The sequence below is a fragment of the Sciurus vulgaris genome, assembly GCF_902686455.1.
Source record: "Sciurus vulgaris genome assembly, contig: HiC_scaffold_182_arrow_ctg1, whole genome shotgun sequence".
NCBI lineage: Eukaryota > Metazoa > Chordata > Mammalia > Rodentia > Sciuridae > Sciurus > Sciurus vulgaris.
The window spans coordinates 157,389-179,609 of record NW_027632871.1 but is presented as its reverse complement, the minus strand read 5'-3'; the positions used below and the strand labels follow the sequence as shown (position 1 = coordinate 179,609).

The 22,221-nt window shown below is 50.5% G+C and overlaps 1 protein-coding gene across 1 annotated transcript; it reads left to right on the top strand.

Moving 5' to 3' along the window:
• Positions 1 to 2,519: 2,519 nt before the first annotated feature.
• Positions 2,520 to 4,058, top strand: LOC306652394 (sperm motility kinase 2B-like; the record flags this gene model as incomplete). The annotated part of the gene is made up of 1 exon (XM_079125311.1): positions 2,520 to 4,058. The coding sequence occupies one exon, from the start codon at positions 2,520 to 2,522 to the stop codon at positions 4,056 to 4,058; it is 1,539 nt and encodes a 512-aa protein (XP_078981437.1).
• Between the last annotated feature and the right edge of the window lie 18,163 nt (positions 4,059 to 22,221).

The window sequence follows — 22,221 nt, the reverse complement described above, 5'->3', positions numbered from 1 at the left end:
AGAAAATACATGTTATGGTGGGGTGTGAGGTGTCCCCCCCACCCCCCGCCAGAGCTCCTGTTTGACGCAGGAATATTCAAAGATAGAATGATTGGATTATGAGACCTGTAACCTCATCAGTTCATCCTAGTTCAGAAGGACTCTTGGGTGGTCACTGTAGGAAGGTGGGACATGGCTGGAGAAGGTTGGTCCCAGGGGGTGTTTGCTGGAAGGTGCACCTTCAGTGAAGCCCCTTACTCTTCCTCTTTCTCTGCTTCCTGGCTGCCATGAACAGAGAGCTCCTCCACAACACCCTTCCGCCATGATGTTTTGCCTTCTGCCTCACTTGGGCCCACAGTAATGGCGTCTGCCCACTGTGTACTGAATCTCTGAAACCATGAGCCAAAATAATTTTTTCCCCTTCTAGGTTGTTCTTATTGGGTATTTTGGTCACAGGAAGGAAAACCTAACAATATGTTTTTCATATTTCTCTTAAATAACATTCTCTTCTTTCAAGGGTCAGGATGGATCTACTTTTATAGGGCCTGCATCTCCAAGTTAGGGGCAATCCACTTTCAGGAAGGAACATTACATTTTTAATAAGAAAATTAGACACAAAAGCGATAATATTAAATCAAAATGAGAAAAAAGTCACATTTTAAAAGGTTACACATTTTTAAAAGCTGTTAAATACAAATTGTCCTAAGAGCTAGAAAAATATCACACTATTTTTATTAATTAGCTGTCTGATGCAATAATATCCTTGCCCCACTTTTTGACCATAAATCGGATTTCCTTTCCAGATGGCAAAAATTTTACATTATAGAGAAAATCAAAAGACACTCCAGTCTTCCCTTGGGCACAGCTATGTTGCTACCATGCTTTCTTAGAAATTGGAAACCTCTCCTTTACTTTACAACCTGTGTCTGACGAGGTCATGTCAGGCCTCAGGATGCTACGGAGCATGAAAACCTCTCCACCAAGCTCCCTCAGGAGGGGCTTCAGAGACAGGCTCACTTTTTGTTGGACTTGTACAAATTGGTGCCTTGCCAACAAAGACATTCTAAGAAATTCTATTTTGCATGTTTCCCATCAAAGAAGGGCAAAGATGTCCAACACACTTATAGTCCCAAGAATGGGATTATGGAATTTATTCCCAGTAAAAAAAGAACTTCAACTATGAATAGGCATTGATGAGGAACGGACCCTCTGCTTGCACTTCTCACACCTGATGTTAGAAGAACTTCCGAAGGAGTCGCTCCTGATTCCTTGCATTCTGCAACTTGTTTCTCCTCCTCTGCCTACATGCATCCTGGGTCAGGCCTTGTCCCAATGATCCCTGGGTCCTAGTCTGTGCCGGGCCTGGTGAGGCAGCAGGTGGGTAGGAGGACTGTTGCTGAGCTGTTAGTGTATCAGACAGCTGATAACTAGGTAGCAAATGAACTTGAGGTGGAGTGTGACCACAGTGACACAGAAGGGCACAGGGACAAGAGTCTAGGCCAAGAGGAACCAACACATCATCAAAGACCAGTGACCACAGAGAACCATGGCTGTCCTGGGAGAAGCTAAGAAAAGGCAGAGCTCTGAGCTTGAAGCTCCTGAGGTTGAACTCTTGTTCCAAAGAATGATCCTGAGCTGCTTTTCTATTTTGCACAACTTCTTTTTCTCTGGGCACTTTAGAGGACTTCAATACAGGCATGAAATATGTAGGATTTTTCAATTATGTTTTTACTGTTATTTAGAAAGTGTAATATTTTACAAAGGTAAAACTTACTTGGGTTACTACAGAAACACCAGGGACAAGCCGATACCTTTGCAGGGATTCTCAGGAGAAATCTGGTGAGGACCAATGAGGCTGCCCGGCCCCTTTCAATTGCACAGGTGTGAAGAGTGTGCCCCAAAGCGTCTCGGGGAACAGGGGATACTGCTGTCCTCTCACAGGGGGAATGAGGGTCTACCATGATTTTGATTGCAATTCTCTGAAGAGAAAGGAATTGAGGACCTTGAGTGTAGAAATGAGAAGGTCTTCCCAAGGCCCAAAGTGCCAAGAAATTTGGAGACGTGAAATGACAAGTCCATTGAACCTGTGTGTACATTTTAATTTCTACACAAGGAAATATGGGTCTCCACACCAAAGTGAGGCAAAACACATCTGGGGCACTTTCCTTTTCTGATTCTGAAAATGGGAAACGTTCTGAAGGCCCCAGAGGGAGATGGCCACTGTGGCCATGCCCAAGGAGGGCAGGGCCGTTTCTGGCTCTGACCTCACAAGGAGCCATTGTGAGGACAGGTCTCCGGGCAGGTATATAAGCAGGTGGCTGGGGCTGGCTTTTCGCATAAGTACAGGAAGCTCTTGGTGGTGACCTGTCGGACTCCCAGCTATTTAGCGTGTCTGGTGGTTGGCGGTTGGTGGTTGTGGTGTGTGGATCTTGGTTCTTTGATTTTTTTGTTTTGTCTGGTTTTGGTTTTTGATTTCGATTTGTTGTTTTGGCTTGTTATTTTTTTTCTGCTAGCCTCCTCAGTGGGTGTTCCTGGTGAGGATGGGTGTGTTTAGTGAGACTAGTGAGTCTAGTGTAGTGTCGCAGGGGCCTGGCTCCTGCCACGAGCAGCTCTTCCTGGACCAGTACGAGGTCCTGAGGGCCATCGGGCGGGGTGAGTTTGGCCAGGTGCACCTGGCCCGCCATCGCCTGATGGGGGCAGAGGTGGCGGTGAAGGTGCTGAGGCTGTCGGTGCAGAACATCCCGGTGCTGTCGGAGCCGTACGTGCTGAAGAGGCTGGAGCACCCCAGCGTGGTGCGGCTTTTTCAGGTGATGGCCACCCGGGAGAAGCTGTACGTGGTGATGGAGCTGGCAGCGGGGGAGCAGCTGCTGCGGCGCATCCCGCGTGGGGGCATGCAGCACGAGGAGGCCCGCAGAGTCTTCAGGGAGGTGGCGTGTGCCGTGGCCTACTGCCACGAGCAGGGCGTGGCGCACCGAGACCTCAAGCCTGAGAACATCATGGTGGACGCCGCGGGCTGCATAAAGCTCATCGACTTCGGCCTCGGCGCCAGGTTCAGGCCCGGGCAGAAGCTCCACAATTTCTGGGGAACTCTGGCGTACCTGGCCCCAGAGATCGTCCTGCGGCAGGAATACGAGGGCCCCCCGGCCGACGTCTGGAGCCTGGGTGTCCTCCTCTACTTCATGTTGACAGGCAGCCGCCCGTTCAGGGCCCCCACGGCACAGGATGTGCTGATGGCCATCGTGCAGGCCAGGTTCCACATGCCCAGCTCTGTTCCCGCCCAGGTGCGGAGGCTCATCCGCCAGATCCTGACCATCAAGCCCGAGAAGCGGCCCACAGTCCAGCAGATCCTGCAGCACCCGTGGCTGCGGCAGGGCAAGCCGTGTGCACCCCACCGTCCCAGCCAGGCGCTGCCTCAGTGCCTGGACCCCGCCCTCCTGACCGTCCTGTTCGACCTGGGCTTCGACCCCTACCACACCTGGCTGTCCCTGGCCAAAAGGAAGTTTGATGCGGCCATGGCCACCTACCTGCTCCTTAAGCACCAGCAAGGCCAGGGGGTAAGGTTCGTGTCCCAGGGCCGGCCTCTGCCTCCCTGGCTGAGGTCTCGCCCGCACCCCGAGGACCTGTCCCCTGTCCCGGTGCTGCCCCAGAGGAGCGCCAGCGAGCCTGCCCTGCGCACCTTCCCTGGGCCCCCTGAGAGTCCGCTGCCCCAGGAGGCCCAGGAGCCAGGCCACCAGGGCGTCAGAGCTGCCAGCCTGCCCGGTGTTCCTCTGCGCTGCCCGCCCGCCGGGGCCCCCACTCTTGGCAGCTGCCTGCAGTCGGACTCTGACCTCCCCCTGACTGACTCCTCCGCGATCTTGTACACATGGTCCAGGACAGAGAGCAGCGGCGCCTTCTCCCAGGACACAGCCCCACGGCAAGGCCACACAAGTGCCTGGAAGCGGGTGAGGAGGACCATCAGCGCCTGCTTCCAAGGACTGTGTTGCTGCCTACCGCGGGCCAGCTCCAGAGTGGCCCCGACGCCACGGAGGAGAAACAGGCCACACCGTGAATGGCCAGCCTCCCAGGAGGTGGAGAGCTGAGCCAGACGGTGCCCGGGGATGCCCGACTCTCCTCTGCCCCCACCTGCCGAGGACCTCAGAGACCCTTCTGCCTGGGACACTTGCCCTGCCTGCCCTGTCTGCCCCTCCCTTATTTCCCCCATTTTTCTCACTGGATTCCTAATAAATTGCTTTGAGATGAATTGGATCATGAGCTTTTCGTTCCCAAGATCAAAATGTAGGTGCATGGAAGGATGGTGAAGCCTCAGGCTAAGGGAGGGGCCCAGAGGTCACCATGTCTCCCAGGCCTGGATCTCTGTGCCTCCCTCTGCAGTGAAGATAGGGACACTGCAGGGGCCGGGAGTCACAATAGGTGGGACACATGGGCCTTGAGCCGGTAGTGACAATTCCCTTGCTTATGCTAGGACAGACAGATTCACTGCCCCTGACCCAGTGTAGAGGAGTCCCTTCCCTTGAGCCAGTGTAGACATGACTTTTACTTGGTGACCTTGACCAGGAGGAATCCCTCCCTGAGCACTCAGGACAGGGTGGGTGTCAACTGTTGGAGATATGACCTCAAAAGGCCTGTGTTACCTCAGAGGGCCTGTGTGACCTCAATGTTGTGAGGTGTCATCCTCAAGATGCTGTGGAGGGAGGATAGGGTGGGCCTGCAGACATGGTGACCTTCCCCAGCAGTATTGGTGCTTCCCCACCCATCATGCTTCCTCCCACCCAGAATCATTTCATGGCTCCTCCGGAGGCTGGGCACGGTGTCCCCAGCACAGGGTGTAAGTCCGTCCGTCCTAGGGAGGCAGGTTCTGCCCTTCGCCCCCTCCACTTTTGAAGTTTCTCTCTTCAAATCGCCACCTCAGAAGCTCTTGCAGGTTTTCCCAGTACTTAAAGCCCCGTGCTCCCCTTGGTGTCTAGGCCAGGGTGGCCTGCTCCAGGTGTCCAGACCTGGGTCATTGGTCCCAGGCCTCCTGTGCGGCACTTGGACACGTTGTTCCCATCTGCTTCTTTGGTTATTGAGTCTCTTTATCTAATGGGTCGACACCTCCTGTGGCTCTCTTGTCACTTTGCCTGGGAAACTGGGTTTTTCTACCCCACGCGAACGTCCTTCCTCCAGGCTCAACAGGGTGCTTGGCACAGCCACAAAGATGTCCGATCAAATGGTTGAAGAGGAAGAAGCAAGGAGACCAGGCCCTGGTGCCCCAGGCAGGAGAGCCAGAGCCCATCTGAGGGTGATTTGTGCCCAGCAGACAGAGGCCAGGGTTGAGTGCCTCCATGTAGCCAGCCAGCAGCTCCCCAGAGGCATCTGCAGACTATTCTTCAGTGCGTGCCTGGAGTCTGGGGCTCCCGGGGGCACGTCCCACCACGTCAGTAGCTGCAACACAGGACGAGGAGCTCAAGGTCTCAGCGGACCTCTGATATCCCTCAGCCCTAAGGGTTCAATTTGCACAGGACATGGCGCTTCCTGGGCAGGAGTCCCAACTGTGAGCTTCAGACAGGAGAGCCCTCAGTGGGTTTGGCTTCAGGGGCAGAGTGTGGGTCCTGGGCCTCAGCAAAGTCCTCTCATTTAATAGCCCAAGATGGAGGGGAAGGAGGAGTTGTGCAGGAAGGAGGGTAAGCCCGGGGACCACTGAGAGGCAAGGGGGAGAGGAAGAGAGCAGAAAGCTCCGTGGAGGGAGCGGAGAACAAGAGGTGACCCCAGAGCTGCTCCCGATCACACGGTGGGAGAGAGGAGGCACAGCACACCTGCAGACAGGCACATCCAGGCTGAGCCCCCAGACAGCAGGCAGGGCACTGGCATCACGCACATGAGGTACTTGGGGAACTCTGCATGCGGGCAAGATGCCAAGCTCAGCTTGGGGCAAAGTGACACTTCTTGGCCATGCTGGCTGGAGAAGGAAGGTCCACACCAGCATCTGCTCCTGTGTCACCTGCAGACAGAGGCCAACCCCTGTCAGAGGGCTCGGGAGCAGGGGGAGTGCACCAGGGACACAGGGTCCTGTGGTGGGAGTACAGTCGGATTCTTGGAATTGCTGGTGCCCTTTCTCCCCTTGTGACTGGGGCAGCTGCTGGACGGCCCCCGGACTCTGGGAAGCCGAGGTCCACTGCAGGAGATGCTCGGGGTGTGACACCAACGAGAGCAGTCTGCACAGAGCCCACAGCACAGACTCCAGAGGGCAGAGGGAAGGGCACAGGGCCGCCAAGACCAGGGACAGTGCAGAGAAAGAACTGTGGACAGCATCACCAGGGCCAAAAGGAGGAGACACAGGATGGTACACCCAGGACGTCACGAGGGCACCGTGTGCCCGCTCTGTCAGGCCGAGTCCTCTGTCACTGCCCCTTCAGAAGCACTCCAATGACTCCGATGGTCCAGAGCTTGCCTGGTCACTTCCTTGGTGAACAAGAGCCTCTGGGGGATGTGCATCAGGACAGAAAGTGAGTCCCAAAGTCACACATGCAAGTGGAGACACCCCTGTGGGTCTCAGGAGGCCTCCTGTCCCCGTCGCCTGTCTTTCCTTCCACTGCCTACCAGTCCCTGTGGCCAGGGTGTGCCCTCACTGCTAAGTCTGATCCTCTTCTTTGCAATGGGTGACCACCTTGGATTTGGGACAGTTTGTGAAGTGATGGTCCTGCAGAGCTCAGAAAGGGCAGTTTAACTTGCAAGGTTAAAACTGCTTGGAGAAAATAAGCCTCCAGTGTTCCTGAAACGTTGGGTCCATTAAAGAGTGGGAGACTATGTGGGGTCTGGTTTCATGATTCCACCCCTTCTCGCTCCTACCCCGTGACTCAGGCTGCTGGCTTTCAGCAGAGTGTCCAACCCTGCCTGACATCCTGAAGGAGCCCCGGCTGAAAGGCCGGCACACTTCTGACCCCGCCCCAGCCTGGCCTCTTGGACTGTGACAATGATCATCCCTTCCCCCAGCCCCAGGTGTGCCGTCCTCTCCTTTGGGCAGGGGAGCTTGAGAAGGAAGAGCACGGATGGATGTCCCTCCAGAATCCATGGCTCTCGGGTAAAATTCAGGCCTCATTTTAAAATCATGCTCTAGCATTTCAGTGTCAATGTATGTTTTTAAACCCTCAGCACAAGCACGAAGGGGACCTTTGTGATTCTTTTCATCTGTAAGGCATGGGTGTTTTGCCAAAGCATGAGCTCAAATGAGAAGAGTCTTGGGAGGTGAAGCAGCTGGTTCTTCATTCTCTCTTTAAGCCAGGACCACGGATCAGCCCATGGAAAGAGAGGAAAACATTTCCTGTCTAAGAACATCCAAGGAAGAAGATTCCAAAACCAGTTCATTCATTTATCTATGTTTTTTATTTGGTGTCTATAGATGTCACAGTTGGGGTACCAGTATGCAAAGATACAAGCCAGCCTATCTGGTTAGGCGCGGTGGCACACACCTGTAATCCCAGTGGCTCAGGAGGCTGAGGCAGGAGGATTCAAAGTTCAAAGTCAGTCTCAGCAACTTAGTGAAGCCCTAAGCAACTCAGCAAGACCTACTCTCTAAATAAAGTATATTTTTTAGAAAGGGTTGGGGATGTGGTTCAGTGGTAAAGCACCCCTGGATTCAATCCTTGGTACCAAAACAAAAACAAGACAGCCTGCCTGAAGATCTCATGGCTGGGGAGGAGGAAACCACAATAGTCCGGACCTGACAGAGGTGGGGCGTCCCACATGCTGCCATCCTAGGGCTAGGGTTGGCTGGGACAAGTTGTGTTTGGCCTCAACAGTGTTGTTGTGCTACCTTAGTTTTTAAAATTGTGGAGAAGTTTCTAACAGAAGTTTGGGAAATTCATGTGCACATATGAACATATACTCCCCACATGCACTTCAATCCAGATTTCCAAAGTCTCTCTAAAAACTTAGGAGGTCCAAGAGACAGCGTGACCACAATCCTGCCTCACATGATGGGGTGGTGCCCAGGATTCTGCCTCTTCAGATGGGCACATGCCTTAGCCCTTCACGGTCCCACCAGTGCCCAGAGATATCCCAGTGGGACCATCTGTGTTGCCAGCTGGTCTCTGTGGCCTTTTGACTTGGTGACCTGTGGGGTAGAGCTGCACAGTCTAATAGAAATATAAGGGTAGTCATAGATGCAAGGTACACATGGGATTTAAATATTCTAGTGGTTACATTTAAAAACGAAAGAAAGCAACATGTAAAATTTATTTTAGTCACATATTATTATAAAGGGATTATATAATCAATATAAAAATTATAAATGCAATATTTATACTCTTTGAAATCTTCAAAATCTAGTACCTTTATTACTCTGCCAGCACATGTCAATTTGCATTTCAGTTGTGTGATAATGAACTGTGGCTAGTGAGGACAGGATTAGCCAGGACAGTGTGATAGCGCAGTGCCTGGTGGAGCAGGTGAGTGTCTGGGCTGGAAAGAGGCTGAGGCCCAGCAACCAGTGCTGGGCAGGAAGTGATTTCTCATCATCTCTAGCAATTAGAGAAATGCACATCAAAATCACCCTAAGATTCCATCTCGCTCCAGTCAGAATGGCAATTATCAAGAATACAAGCAATAATAAGTGTTGGCGAGGATGTGGGGGAAAACGTTCACTCATACATTGCTGGTGGGACTGCAGATTGGTGCAACTGCATTGGAAAGCAGTGTGGAGATTCCTCAGAAAACTTGGAATGGAACCACCATTTGACCCAGCTATCCCATTCCTTGGTTTATACCCAAAGGACCTAAAGATCAGCATCCTGCAGTGACACAGCCAAGCAGTCTTTATAGGAGCTCAATTCACAATAGCTAGGGACCAGCATAGGTGCCCTTCAACAGATGAATGGATAAAGAAAATGTGGTACACATACACAATGGAATATTACTCAGCCTTAAAGAAGAATGGAATTATGGCATTTGCAGGTAAACAAATAGAACTAGAGAATATCATGCTAAGTGAAATAAGCCAGTCCCCCAAAACCAAAGGCCAAATGTTTTCTCTGATAAGCAGTTTCTGATCCATAGTGGCAGAGGGTGGGTAGGAAGAATGAAGAAACTTTGGATTGTATAGAGGGAAATGAGGGGAGGGTCTGTGGGGATGGGAAGGACAGTGGAATGAGACAGACACTATTACCCTCTATACATGTATGCATACATTACAGGTGTGTCTCAGCACCATGTACAACCAGAGGAATGAGAAGTTGTGCTCCATTTGTGTAAAATGTGCCAACATGCATTCTCCTGTCATGTATAAGTAATTAGAACACATTTAATTTTTTTTTTAAAGGAAGTGCTTTTTGTAATTTCTTTTATCCAGAATTAGAAGCCACTGGAAATCCTTTTAGGACTCCAGCGCAGTATTTTATTGAAGTTTGTTGTCGTAGTTAACATTCCCCCTATTACAGTTAGATCTACCTACCTGTAGACTGTCGTACATGTATATAGAGAAAAACTGAGTAGAACTTCCTAGAAGTTCCCAAACCGGTTTAGAGTGCTGCAGTTTCAAGTGGAACTGCAGAAGAACAGCATACAGGAGGAACCAGACTTGGGCCCTGCTGCAGGATCAACAGGAGCAACCTCATTGGTTCTCCCTCATGTAGGCATGAGCAAGATTGTATTTATAGAAGGAGGGACCCGTGTGTGAGTGTAAGCGTGTGTGCACACACATGGTGGGGGGTGGAAAACACTTCTCTGTAATATAATGTTCCAGAACATATAAAATGATCTCTCCATGTTAGTTGTTTACTTGGAGTGTTTCCCAGCCCCTTCATTCATCTTTCATGAATCATTTATTTGCTTTAAATCCCATTATCCTGGGTGGCCCAAAGGAAGTCGGGTACCAGGTATGGCCACGATTCACTAAAAGAGGACTTTAAAAAATGCATGTGTCACATACAACGACTTAAACCATAAAGGGGTTATTTAGTCACTATGTGACTCTACCAAACTCATGTTGAGTGAGTAATTATGGATTTGATTGTACAATTATAATCTGTTTTAAATTATTGTTAAACCCCATTTTTATTGAATAAATCAGGACAATATCTTTTGTAGAAACAGATTTTTTAGAAAAAAGGAAATTAACTGTGAAGAAAGAATTTACCCCTAAACCTTCCAGCCAAAGTGACTGAGTTATTCAGTCCCTCCCCAAACCCTCTGTAAGTTGATCTGAGAGCAAAGGGAAACGAAGACTATTTTTATGGCTCGTATGGAATGAAGACAAGTCTCTGCTCCGAGTCAGTGGCCATCTCCACGTGGCCGTGCTCTGTGGCTCTTTTCCATGTGAGGGTGGAATGCACCTGAGGACAATGCTTCTAGACTGCCTGCAGACAGAGTCGCTGAAGAGTTTGTTTGCCCACATAACCGGGTCTCCTGGCCTTTTCTTCTTTCTCTTCTCCTCACGTGCTTCCTTTTTATTTTAATTGATGATCGGCCCTTCCTTACCTGTCAATCAACTGGAACATTGCTCCATCATTCCCACCACGGCTTGGTAGCAGCAGGTGGTTTCCTTTAATGAATTCCTTCAATGTGAATCTTATGTATCCAGGCAAAGTCTGGGACAGAAACCCACCCAAACCCAGAAATACGTGCTAAGGAATTCCCCAGGGCGTGTTCAATGAAAGGGTTATGTTACAGCCTTCTGTAAACTCCTTTATATTCCCCACTCCTGTCTGGAAAGGCAGAAAGGGAAGCCAGATGTGACTGTGGAGTAATGGCAGCTACCAGAACCAGGGTGGTGGGAAAGGTATGCCCCCAGCCAGGAAGACTCTGGGTGGGGCAGAGGCTGGGCCTCACACACCGGCCTTCTGCCACTCAGCTGTCCATCCCACTGAATGCACAGTATGATCATTCATCTAGGAAAGGCAACCCGGGTTCAGAGAATCCATTCAGAGGGGAAGTATGGGAAGGACGTAAGATAACGCTCAGATATGTGTGCGCATGTGCACATGCGTGTACACACGTGTGCATCATGCCCCCTACACGAGCATTCCCAGCTGGATCGCACCAATAGCTGGCTTTGCTCTTGCTCAGGAGAGGGGGGAAGGCAAGTGAGGGTGATGTTACTATGGAGATAGGCTGAAGCAACTCGCCTGACATGGAAAGGGAAGTTTCCAGCTCAGCCTGCTACTTTAATATCAACCTGCCACATTACTTACAAATGACAGCAGCAGCTCGTGTCTTCCAGCAACATATTCAAAGACAACACAGAGTACAAGTATCCCAGTAAGAAAAGACAGCACATTAAGTGGAGGTAACTAAGGGAACTTTAATATTTGATTCCTTGCAAAAAGTATGGATGACCTTAAAAGAAAGCAGCATAGTCTAGTGATGCACCACAGGGCTGGCAACAGCCAGGAGACTTTACCAAAGACACCCTAAGCCTGCAGGGTCAAGGGCAAGGAGGGAGACCTGAATACCAGAAGAGGCAAGGAGGACCCCCTGGTGGAAGACACAATACCTGAAACCCAGCTCCTGCTGATTTCCTGCTTGAAAAAAACCAGAGGGCAAGAGACCCTGAAGCAGCCCCTGAAGTCCAGGCTCCTGGGCACAGAGCAAGGGGACCATGGGGCAGAGGGAAAAGGGAAAATGTCCAGTGCACGCATCCATTCCTATAGGACCAAGCTGTTCATCTCTCAAAGGATGAGGCAAGCTGGCTGAGACAGGGGAATCTCCATGAGCAGAGCAGTTCTGTGGGTCTAGTTACAGGGTTGGGGGCATTTAAGAACCTGAGATTAAGCTGCCTGTTTCTAGGGCTGAAATAGGGGTGATGTTCAAGATGTTGGAACTTCACAGGACTCAGAAGTTTGCTTGGAAGGCCAAGGAGCCCAAATGCCACCTGGTAGCGATCTCAGGACGGTGAGGAGTCTGCCACGTCACAGTCAGTGGGAATGGGAGTCAGACGGGTCTCTGCACGCTGCCCTCTAGTCTGTGCACTTGGTAGTGGGAGAGTCAAAAGCCCATTGGTATCACCCAGATAGCAACACAGACCACAGTAAGTGGGGCAGGCCAAGTCACGAAAGCCATGTAATTCTATGCTTGAACTTGAAAGCCATATTCTGGGTATATAAACATATAAAACACATATGTTTATAACACAGGAAAATTACAATAATTTCTCCAATGTTTTCCAAGGATTTAGGAAAATGAATTGGGAAATTTTTCAGGCTCATTGTTTTTGGTAAGGTGACACATGCACACAAAGTAATAGACAAGGATTCACAACAATTTGAGCTCACCACAGGACTTCACAACTCAGAGTCCTTCTGCCTTGAGGGCCCCATATTTGCCATGGGACTGTGTCATTACAGAAGCCCATTTGCCCATGGCTTATTCTTCAATGGACAAAACAGTCACAAATTTGTCAAGACTTAGATATGTGGATTCTTCCAGAAGGCTGGGACTTGGACCAAAGGAAGCCTTCTTCCAAAACCCTTCTCACACACACAAAATTCATAATAGAACCCTATGGCTATCATCTTGGGAGACTGTGTTTAAGATAATTATGATCTTTTTCCATAATTCCTTAGGGAAAAGGTAAATGAAAATGTCTTCAGTGGTAAAGAACCCAGTGAGCTTTGCAATCAGCAGGCTTCCATCAATTCCAGGCCCTTCACAAGGTTTTTGAAATATGAAACCAACATGCTGGGACATGGCATAGTCCAGAGGATGAAGGGGCATCCAGGGAAAATACCAGCACCGACAGCCACGGCAAACTACCATCATCGATGTTACAGTGCGTTAAACTGTGTGTCCCCAAGTATTTGCTGGAGTCCTCGCCCCCGGTATCTTCTTTGGAAACCCTGTGCAGATGTGATCCAGTTAAGATAGGGTCAAACAACTTTGCATGGTGCCCTCCTAAGAAGGAGAGGGACTCATGGACACAGTCCCAGAGGGAAGATGGCCCACGACTCAACCTTCGTTCCTATGCCCATGACAGAGCCTTTCCTCTGACCCCTAAATCTCCCAGCTCCCCGCATCTCCGCCCCAGTCACTACCTTCGCACAGACCCTGAGAGCTCGGCCGGCACAGCAGAGGCCTCTCTCCATGGAGAGAGAGCTCCTTCCTTGCAGGCTTTCTCTAGCTCCAATCTTTCTTGCAGCAGTCAGGCCATTACCATTGGGATGTCCAGTCAAAGTCTAGGTCCTTGTGATAACACCGTTTACCGGCGACGAGTTCTGCTCCCTCTAATGCTGAAGTTTGAACACTAGAGAAGCACGCCAAGGCAAGCATATTAAGCAGGGTTTTATTTAAAAGTAGTAATAATACAGACCTCTCCTGGGAGAGAGAAGGGGGCCATGACTGATGTTCTAAAGTCCCAAGAAGTGAGCCACCCTACATCTTTTGTAGGTTAAGGTCTCTTTTGTTCTCCAGTTCTTCCCCCCCTTATCTCTCCTTCCTGCCTAGTAACTAGGCCTGGTTTTGCAGGTGAGATGTAAAAAGTGAGAAGCGGATGGGGCAGGCGGAGGGCCAAAGTGATTCAGGCAGGTAAGGGCCCAGGGGGCAAGCAGCTCCATGCTTGTAGTCCTTGATAAGGGCAGGTAAACTTGGTAATCAATGGGCTCCGGAGATCCTTGACATTCCATTCTCCCAGGGGCAGTCTCCAACTTCCAGAGGCAGGTAGCTTCATGGCCTCCATTTCCTCAATTTGACCCTATCCCCTATTTCTACACTTCCTGTCCCCAATTCTGGTTTCACTTGGTGTCCCAAACAAAGAACTGAGTGAGACACATGAAGGAACCAATGGAGTACACTTATTGAAGGTGAAGATAGCACTCTGTTAGGTTGAATGGAGTGGACCTAGCAAGAGAGACAGGCTCAAGGCCCCAGTGTCTGGAAATTAGGTTCTGATATCCTGAACTGTGGGGTTATCTTATGATACCTTATTAGAATATTTCCAAAATGCCTACCTCCCATTGTTACTTTATTTTTTTAAATTTATTTTTAGTGTAAACAAATGGGATACATTTTGTTTCTGTTTGTACATGAAGTAACAGCATGCCATTTGCATATTCATATATTTACATAGAGTAATGATATTTGATTCATTCCATTTTTTCCTTCCCCCCCACCCCTCCCACCTCTCTTTTCCCTCTATACAGTCCCTCCTTCCTCCATTCTTGTCCCACTCCCACCCCCCATTAAGTGTCATCATCCGCTTATCAGTGAGATCATTCCTCTTTTGGATTTTTGAGATTGGCTTATCTCACTTAACATGATATTCTCCAATTTCAGAGAGAGAGAGGAGAGAGACACAGGGTTATATATAAATCTTTATGTTTCATAGATGTTTATATAAATGTATGTAGATGCATGAAATGACAAAGGGGAGACAGCAAGCAGGACCGGCTGGGCAGCCCTGACCTGTGCCTGGCCAGGGTGTGTGGCAGCTCCACTCTGCACCACCCATTGGCTGGCTGCACAGGGCACAGGACCTGGGGTGGGGTGTGCAACCAGGTGGCCCATCCCTGGGACCTGCCTGCATGGAGCAGACTTTCCCACACTTGCTCACTCTTCTCACTCTGTCTGCCCTCCTTCCTCACTCCTGGTGTTTTTTTTTAAACTCAGGTATTTTTCCTTCCAACTTCTCTCCTCCTGCCTCTCCTGGCCTCTCTCCCTCTCCCTGGCTCCCCCCTGCTCTGTCCTCCATCTCTTCCCACCTCTCACCTGGCTTCCCTCCTCCCTCCTGGCTCCCTCTCCCTCCTCCCCACCAGCCCCAGCCCTTCCCTTCCCTGTCCCCATGACCCCTGGCAACCTGGACACCTCCCTCCACAGCCTCCTTTCACTGACCCCATCACACCCACCTCTGTCCCCATTCAGCCTTAATTTCTGGTTAATATGTTCTCAGTCAAGGAAAGAAGGAAAAAAGAGGAGTGGGGGGAGGAATCTTATGAATAAATCTTTTTGTCACGTGAGGAGCTAATCTGCCAATGCTGCTGCTGCTTTTGGAGTTTTTATGCTGCATGTGAAGTAGGGAGCCGGAGGCCCCAATTCAGACCCACTGGAGGCAGCTCTGGGGAGGCCCTGCAACCCCCTCACCCAGAAAGAAACCGGAGGAAAGAAAGATGCCTGCACCCCTCGCCTTGGCCAAGCCTGAGTTGGTACCAGAGAACTCGGGACCCAGGCCCAGCCCTCCCTGCCCATCAGCTGTCACTCAATCCACCGAGCCATGACGGGACTGGGTGGGCCGCGGCCAAGCCTCCATTTCCCCATCTGCACCCCTGGAGCTGGAGGACTGAGGTGGGTGTGGGAGGGTCACTCTAGGGAGTGAAAGCAGCTTTCAGAACCAACACTGAGAGTCACGTCAGCAGAGAAGTGACAACATTCCCCCAAGTTACTCTTCAAAAATGATGGGGTGCATTTTAGAGTGGGGGATGAGCCGTGGTGGCTTCCAGCTGGAGCCTGTAAAGCAGGCCTGCTGCTGCTGCTGCTGCAGATTCAAAGACACCGGGAAGAATGTCTGCTCCCTGTTTTGGGGGTGTCATGCCAACCACACAGGCTGGGCCTGACACTGAGCCAGGTGCTGGCTCTGACACTGCTCAGCAGAGCAGGGCCCATGTCTGATGTCCGGACACTCCTCTGGGAAGAGACAGGACACAGCTGGAGCTGCCACAGGGGACTGACTTGTGTGCAAGGTGGGGAGCCCCAGAGACCAGAGGCCACCAAGCTCAGATGTCCTAAAGGGAATTCCTGCTTTGGGGTAAAGGTGGATTCAGTCCTGGAGGCCAACTATCCTGGATTTGAATCCTGACCCTGCTGCATGCTAGGGGGAGCAACACTGGCACCCTGTCATGACGTGGGTGTAGTCAGACCTCACAGGCAGACTGCATGGAGGCTACACAGTACGGCCACAGCATTGCCTGATAAATGGCAGTGATCCATATTTTCTGAACTTGCTTCTGCTTGCCAGCCTCCAGGGGGCTAGTGAGGGGCAGTGACTGAGCCTGACTCCCTGGCAGGCAGCTGGCCTGAGTCTCCACCTCAGGATCTGGCTCCCATGTGCTCTCTGATTACATCCCTCCTGGGCCTCAGTTTTCCCACCTATAAAATGGGGATGATCAGGATGGATGTAGAGACTGTCCTCACATGAAGGATGGGTAATTGTCATGTGACCAGCTATGATTTGCAGAGGAGTGAGCTTAGGGTGCAGGTCCTGGGTTCAAATTTCAGCACTATCATGTACTTCATTACTAGCTGTGTGACCATAGATAAATCACTTCACCTCTCTGTGCTTCTACATCTCATCTATGAAATGTGCCTGCCTCACTGGGCTGTCCTGGTGTTTCAGTCTGGACTCCATAACTATGGTTTCTGATCCAGAGGACAGAACACAGGTCTTGGGCTTCTCGGACATTCGAGGCTCAGGGTACCAAGTGGAGTGTTGTGAATTGACAGTTTATAAATCTACAAGTTGCAGCTACAACAAGAAACTGCAGGAGATGCTTGGTCACCACACACATCTCTTGTCCCACTCTAGACCATTCAGAGGCACTTCTCAAATGTGTTGATGGCATCCTACCTCCAACATCTGCTTCTCTGGGCTGCAGGCTTTCCAATGTCCACACAAGGTAGACTGGAAGTGCCAGGAAGCTCATGCTCTGGAACAATTTGTAACCAATGGCCTGTGAGATTGTGGAGGAATGTCCCAGCTTCCTGCCCCTTAGAGCACCATTCACAACCTCCAAAGCACTCCCGCAGGACTGAGTCCCTGCTCATCAATGCACCTGCATTGGTTTTCTTTTCTTCCCCCATCTTACCTGGGGAGCACCTGCCTTCCTAGGGTGCTTACATTTGCATCCCGCAGAGGCCCTTTTATCCACCCATTTTTACACTGTAAATTCTGATGGACAGTTCCAGGAGTGCTGAGAATTTCCAAAAAGCAAATGTGCCCTAGACTCAGGGGAGAGGTGGTACCTGCAGGCAGGTGATGTTGAAAAGAAGTCTGAAAGAAGATCAGTGTGGTAGTCAGCTTTCCGTTACTGTGAAAAAACACCTGACAAGCCACTTAAGGAGAGGAAAGGTTTATTTTGGCTCACGGTTTCAGAGGTTGCCGCCCATGACTGTTGCTTTGGGCCTGTGGTGAGGCAGCCCTACATGGTGGGGAAAGAATGCAGGAGCAAAGTCAGGAAGCAGGAGGTTGTTCGGGGAGACTCCCACTATCCCCTTCAAGGGCACACTCCCAATGACCTAACTTCCTTCCATGAGGTCCCACCTCCTGATAGCCTAGAGACCAAGCCTTCAACACATGGGCCTTGAGGAGCATTCAAGATCCAATTATGGCCAACAGTTCATAGGGCGGTGTAAAGGGGTCCCAGGCAGGTTATCAGCTTGGCAGAAGCCCTGTGTTGAGGGGAAGAGGGCACAATTTTGGCAGAGAGTTAAGGGGCACTGTGTGACCTAGAAAGTCAAGTCACATCCCTGAGCCTCAGTTTCTTCTGACAAGTGGTCCAAAACTACCTGCTCCCTCTTATAGCCTCTGCAGAGCAGGAGGCAGAACTTAGAAGTTCTAAATGAGAAAGGGGGCCCAAGAGTGGGACCCAAGAATAACAATGCAGGCATCGAATGCTTACAATGGAAGCACAAGGCAAGACCCCGTGTTTAGTTCACTTTTTTCCTCCAAAGCCTTTACCCTCCTGGAGTGACATTAGCACCGTGAGGTGGGGGAGTATCAGAGAAACTCATATGCCAGTGGCTGCAAAGAATGCTATCCACAGTAAGAAATTTAGTGAAGAAAAGTAAAGCAAGAGCAGAGAGTACAAGACAAGGGAAATATTTTAAATACGACCTCTGAGAGCAGAGACTTGAAGCAGGTAGAGGAACTCACCATGTGAAGACTCGGGTATGAGCAAGCCAGGAAGAGTCAGCAGTATGTGCTAAGGTCCTGGGGCAGGAGGGAATCATTGGAGATACAGCAATGAGGCTGGTGTGGCTGGAACATGGTCAGCAAGGTGGAAGGGAATGATGGGAGAGGAGGATGGAATGATTGTGGGTTCAGTTTCTCCAGGGCTTTGTGGACCCAGTGAGGAGTTCAGCTTTTAACATGCATGAGCAGGAATCTGGGAGTCACAGGTGGCTTGGAGGAGACCCCTGATTTGTAGTGCAGGATCATCCTGGCTGAGGCAGGGAAAGGCCCAGTGGAGGGCAGAGAAGGAGGCAGACAGGTGCCTGATGGTCTTGCCCTGCCCCACTGCCACGAGTCTGCTCCTGTCCCTGAAGTGCTGCATCCTCTGATGTGTGCCAGTCAGGGGTGATGAGCTGCAAGCAACAAGGCGGGCAGGACCCTGATTTCCACCAGCCCTGGGTGAAGCTGTGGTGTCTGCAGTTAAACTCTGAGCTCTGAAAACACTGTCCTGAGGGGACACAGCTAGGTGGCAGCCTGGAGATTTAAACGATATCCAGCTCGAATGTGGAGTGTCTAAGTGTTCTCTCCCAGAGCTTCACATGGGCAGAGACCTGCCTCATTCATTTGTTCAGTTAAGGAACTACTTATTGGCATGACCTCCAGCTGCTGTCAGAGGAGACAGGGACCCTGGTGGCCATTGGGTACAACTCCATGGGGTGGGGGGTGGCAAGCGGAGACTAAGGACAGCAGTCATCGGTGACTGGTCCTGGAGTCCAGCTGAGTGTATGGCATTTGGAATGTGCATTGTGTGAATTAGAAGTGATGCTGTGTGTGTCCCCGTGAGGAGCCACGTGGAGCACCCGAGGCCCAGGGTGAAGAGAGGACTCGCTCAGGATCACAGTCAGTGAGTGACGTAGGGCAGCAGCCCTACATGATGGCAGACATGGACTGCTTGGCTTGGTCAGTTTCTCACATCAGCTCTGGCGTGCATGGCTACCTGGCAGCCATCATAATCTGTCCTGAGGGTCCTACACACCACCCACCATCCCTGGCAGATCTTCTCCTGGGCGGGGCTTTTCACATCGCTAAGGCCAGTTTCAGTCTCAGTACCTGCAAGAGCGACAGGTGATGAGGGGGGACCTCTGATGCCATGAGCAAGGACAGGTGGCCGTTCTCGGGAGCTCTCTGGAGTGTCTCACTTTTGTGAGATATGTGGCTGCTCCAGAGGCCTGTCACTTTCATTTGCCCAATGACCGCGACAGTAACAGTGGTGAAAGAGTGGTAGTAAGTGGGACTGACATCCCCCTTTGGTCTTGGGGAAGCGATAGGGAGTGGTGGGGACTGTGTCATTTGGGAGGGTGCATGGGAACAGTGGACACCCAGCTCTGGCACAGCACTGACCCCTGAAGTCTGGTCCCACCACTGCTGGAACTCCAGGTTGGTGACAGGTGTAGGCAATTGAAAGAGGTCTCACTGCAAACTCCTCTTCCCAATTGTGAGATAAACTTGTTCAAAGACTCACCAAACAAAAACTTAGGTCTAGATGGTGGGATTCTGCACAGAGGACCCTACTAAGCTTCTTGTGCCCTCCAAAGGCTGTGTCTTATGGTGGATGGCTGAGGGTCAGGCAGTACTCTGCCCCCAAGGTCAGGCCCAACTTGAGAGAGGGACCTGCATCTGGACGCTGGCAGCCCTGGCCCACATTAAGACTGCCCATGGCCCCCGCCCCACCCAGGGGCCCCTGCTTCACTCCGCCCTCGCATCCCTGGTCCTCATGTGTCCTTCTGGGTCTTGCTCTTCTGCCAGGAGGTCTTCCCCGCCACCACGGCTTATCTCCAAACTCCACACCAAGGCAGCCAACCTTCATTCATTGGGGACCTTCTAGACTTCTGCTCTGCCCCAGCATTACCGGGACTCTAGTTTGTCATTTACTGAACACTTTCTTTAAACCCTTTTTCTTAAGCCACATTATTTTAAAAGAACACTGGGAACCAGCACTACACACACAATGTCCCTTTGCCATGAAGAGAAAACCAGAGAGGAGTTCCATGCAGTGAGAGCCATGGAAGGTTGTTACCTTCTGACCAGAGTTTGAGGCGCCTCGTCCTGACATTCGCTCTCTATATGTTCAAAACGAGTCAGGCAAACAAACACCGTCGCACACCTGCAGGACATTCTGGCTGCACCCAGCTGAAACAAAGTTGCCAATGACCCCCATGAAATGATTCTTTCAGCTTTATTCCTAACAGTGCTGAAGGCCAAAGTGGAAACCACCCAAATGTCCAGGCCCAGGATGATGGGTCATAAGCAGAGATGTTTATTTGAGGGAAATTAGACAGCAATGAAAAAGAATGAACTCTGAACACAGTATAGCAAAGATGAACTTCACTGACATAACAGGAAGCAAAAGAAGCAAACTCAAAGGTGTGCATTTGTCCACCCATGGATGAATAGGTAAATAAAATGTGATGTATTCACCCAGTGAGGAAGGACTACAGATCCATCAGTGGATGAAGTGTGAAAATATTATGCTAAGTGAAATAAGCCAGACACAAAAGAACACATATGATATAATTTCAAATACATGAAACATTCAGAATAGGTAAATCTGTAAAGACAGAACGCAGATTTGTAATTATTACCTCATATACAAATATGACTGCATGACTGAAGTGATACTGTTGAGAACAGGGTGATATCTGTGCAGCTAACTGTCTTAATCACCAGGATGCAGGCAGTTGCGACTGCACCCTCAAGAGCCAATACAGCGCAAACAGGACTGCTGGGCCCCCGTGCTTATCGAGGTTGTTAAGAGACATTTGTCTGAGGAATGTGCAGCTGCCTAGAAACCTTATCTATCAAGGACAGGGGGGCCTAACTCCGACTCATCTCCTGCATAGTTCACCCCTTCCCTCCTCCCTTCTTCCTCTAGGACTGTTCAGTTCTGGTGGGACCCAATGAGAATCAAATAGATTGGCAGGACCCAACCAGAGGAGGACTAATGTTTAGCTGTTCAAATGTTAACCAGTTAAAAAGAACACTGTAAAACTGTTTGCTTTTCATTATAAAAGGCCTGCTGAACAAAGGCTCAGGGCCTCTTAGCATCACTGGTTACCGAGTGCGTGGAGGACCAGGCTCGAGCTTGCTAATAAATGACTCTTTGTTGCTTGCATTGATCGTGGTCTCTGGTGGTCTTTGTGGGGTCTCGAGCTACTGGGCACAACAATACTACAATATGTATAATCAGAAAAATGAGAGATTACACTCCATTTATGTATGATCTATCAAAATGTAGAAATACATTATACTCTCATGTACAATAAATTAGAACAAATTTTTAAAAAATTTAAAATAATAATTAAAAAATAGAAAGCAGATTTGTGATGCCAGGGACTGGAGAGGGCAGGGAGCCTTGGGGGTGATAGGGAGAATTCAAGGTTGGTTTTGGAGGTGATGAAATATTCTAAAATTGACTGTGATGACATTTTCCCAGCATTGTAAACATACTAAGTCAGGGAACTTTAAATGGATGCATTATGTGGGGTGCAAATTATATCTCAATAAAGCAAATAAATACTATATGACTGTTGAACTGAAGTTCAAGAACAGACAGACCTACTCTTGGGGGCCAGCAGTGAGGATGGTGGTGAAGGCACCAGCTGGGAGGGCCAGTTTCAGCCAGGGGCTGGGAACAGTCCACTTCTCCCTGTGGATGTGTAAGAGGGCTTTGCACAATCTCCTTAAGACGGGTGCACCTTTGATTTTTTTTTTAAGAGAAAAGTGGCGGGTGTTGAAGTTGGGGTGGCAGCAGGTGGAGCCCTTCAAGGAGCCCTTCTCCTTGATGGGGCAGGGTGGTGGAGAGCTGGAAGGGAGTAACTTCCTGACCCTGCAGCTCCACGCTGGTTAATGCTGTCTCCTGAGCAGCCGGGACAGGCGCCCTCCTTACAGACAAGGTCAGCGGGGAGCAATCCTGGGCCCTGGGTCAAGTGCTGGTCCCACCTTGGCTCTTTGGGAACGTGCACTTCGAGGTCATTATCATGGTTCCCATTTTGCAATGAGAAAACTGAGGCCCAGGGAGGTGGAGAACTGCCAGGGTCTCCCAGGTACTGAGCGCTGGGCTGGGTTTGGAGTGGCCTGCAGCCCTAAGGCTTTGTCAGTCTTCTTCTTTCTCTGAAGCTTGGACACCCCCAAAAGCCCTGCCAGGGTGTTGCCAAACTCTTCTCAGGGAGAGACGCTCACTAACCCTCCAGATGACTTGTTCCACCACTGGACACTGTGTGTCCCCACAGCCATCGTGAACCTTGGCCCTGGTGCCTTCTGGTGGCCACTCTTGCTTCTTTGGCCTCTGCAGTAACTCAGCTGGACATAGGGAGGGTGCCTCACCCCCCAGCACCCAC